The sequence below is a fragment of the Manis javanica genome, chromosome 10 (genome assembly GCF_040802235.1).
Source record: "Manis javanica isolate MJ-LG chromosome 10, MJ_LKY, whole genome shotgun sequence".
Classification (NCBI taxonomy): domain Eukaryota; kingdom Metazoa; phylum Chordata; class Mammalia; order Pholidota; family Manidae; genus Manis; species Manis javanica.
Window position 1 is genome coordinate 83,203,128 of NC_133165.1, and position 2,258 is coordinate 83,205,385.

The 2,258-nt window shown below is 40.6% G+C and overlaps 1 protein-coding gene across 1 annotated transcript; it reads left to right on the forward strand.

The window, feature by feature from the left end:
- Positions 1-735: 735 nt before the first annotated feature.
- Positions 736-1,698, forward strand: LOC118970205 (olfactory receptor 10C1-like). Its single transcript, XM_037006187.2, has one exon. The coding sequence runs from the start codon at positions 736-738 to the stop codon at positions 1,696-1,698; it is 963 nt and encodes a 320-aa protein (XP_036862082.2).
- The last annotated feature ends 560 nt before the right edge of the window (positions 1,699-2,258 follow it).

Below are 2,258 nucleotides of genomic sequence, written 5' to 3' on the forward strand. Positions count from 1 at the left end.
CCCTATGGAATCTAGGTAGAACAAAAATATGCCTATTCCATCACCATGCTATAGTTTGAAATCGAAGGAAGTCTAGAAATCCAACAAAGAAGAAAATTCGCCTGTGCTTCTAGGTATGTTCTCCTATTCAAAATATCCTGCAAAATTACACTCATTTTGTGGAAAGGAGATTCTGTTAGTTTTGGTTTCCAGTGATTTTAGCTGTCTACTCATTAGCATATGCTTTTGAAATCCAAAAGAGTAAAAATATGTATAAAAATGAATAACTGGCTGGAAATAGACTCCCTTCCAAACTCCCAAGTACAGCCTTAAGAAAGGTTGTGAATCCAGAAGACCTAAATATAGCACCTTTATATTATGCTTTATAAACTTAGGTTTTATGTGACTCCTTTACAATTAGAACACATTCATATATTACATACGTAAAAGCCTGTGTATGTAATTAGAATACTGATAACATAAAAACTAAAAAAAAGATTATGTAACTTAAAGCTATTGTTTTCTCTAAATTTCTGTGAAAATTGCTTAAGATCTGGAAATGAAAGTCAGGAAGAAATGTTGCACCCAATTTAAATGGGCGGATATTTACAAAGATTTAGCAAAAGGAATATGAATGTCTAGGTGGTCAGTCAGACCACTGACGCTAGGAAAGCTTCTTCTCTGAGGTCTGATTGACACCTCTGCAGGTGAAGGGATTCCCTGAGGCCTTCCCTGCCCTCTCTGCTGTCTCCACAGATGTCTGGCTCTGAGCCTGTAATGAGTGGAAACCAGTCTCTCTGCACCAAATTCACATTTGTGGCTTTTTCCTCTCTAGCAGAGTTACAGCCTGTGCTCTTCACTGTGTTCCTAATCATTTACTTGTTTACTGTGGGAGGAAACCTCACCATCATCTCCCTGATCCGGGTCACCCCTTCCCTGCACACCCCTATGTATTTCTTCCTGGTTAACCTCTCCCTTCTGGAGATGTGCTATATCACCAGTGTGGTGCCTCAGATGCTGGTGCACCTGTTGGTGGAGACCAAGACCATAAGTGTGGGAGGGTGTGCAGCTCAGATGTATGTATTTACCATCTTGGGACTGACAGAATGCTGCCTGCTGGCAGCCATGGCTTATGACCGCTTTGTAGCTATCTGCTACCCACTGCATTATACTCTCCTGATGGGCCCTAGTGTGTGCTGGAAACTGGCTGCAGCATCCTGGACCACCGGAGTGGTGGTGGAGTCAGCCCAGACCACCTGGATCTTCACTCTGCCCTTCTGTGGAGCAGGAAAGATCCAGCACTTTTTTTGCGACATCATGCCTGTAGTGAAACTGGCTTGTGTTGATACCTCCCACAATGAGACTGTGATGTTTTTTCTCTCTGTGCTCTTCATTATGAGTCCCTGCTTGCTCATTCTGTGCTCCTACATTCGAATTCTCGCGACCATCTTTAGAATCCCTTCAGCAGCTGGCAGACGCAAAGCTCTCTCCACTTGTTCTTCTCACGTGCTGGTGGTTTCTCTGTTCTATGGCACTGCCTTGTTCACTTATCTCCAGCCTAAGAGTGCACACACCCCAGAAACAGACAAAGCAACTGCACTCATGTACACGGTGGTCACACCTGCTCTCAATCCCGTCATCTACACCTTGAGGAACAAGGAAGTAAAGGAAGCCTTTCTAAAGATAACACAAAGGAACCCCCTCAGACGAACGGTCTAAGCCAGCCGTAGTAGATGAAACTTACACCCCTGTACAGAGAGGTTACCTAAGGTTTTATGATCCCGTTATGAATATATATTGTCATGAAAATGTTTATAACGACAAGGAAACAGTTGGATCTGTTCCACATTTTTCAATGTGCTTAAGCAAAAGGGAACTATTAAATTGTTTATAATTCACTCAATCAGCAATATTCAATCAGGAAAGTTACAGAGCATCTCCTGTGTCCCAGACATTATTCAATTTTCCTTCTCCAATGGTAACAGGATTATGGTAAGCATGTTTCACAATATTTTTATTGAGAAAAACGAAACATTCTTCTTGTGGAAAAAGCTGAAGATTAATAGGGCATGATTAATTCATTTTTAGTGTCAAATATAGACTATTAAAATTTAAGTTTTTAAGTGGAATATGCTCCCTTAATTACTCTGCTCTTTATACATCTTAATAATCACGCATCTTAAATAATCAACTGTTAATAAATACTGATGAGTGATGTACACTCTAATACAACTCTAAGTATTTAAGTAGTTACTAACACAACACCAAGTATTTAAACT

Coding starts and splice junctions, on each gene's coding strand:
- LOC118970205 (XM_037006187.2), top strand. CDS start 736: ATGTCTGGCTCTGAGCCTGTAATGAGTGGAAACCAGTCTCTCTGCACC.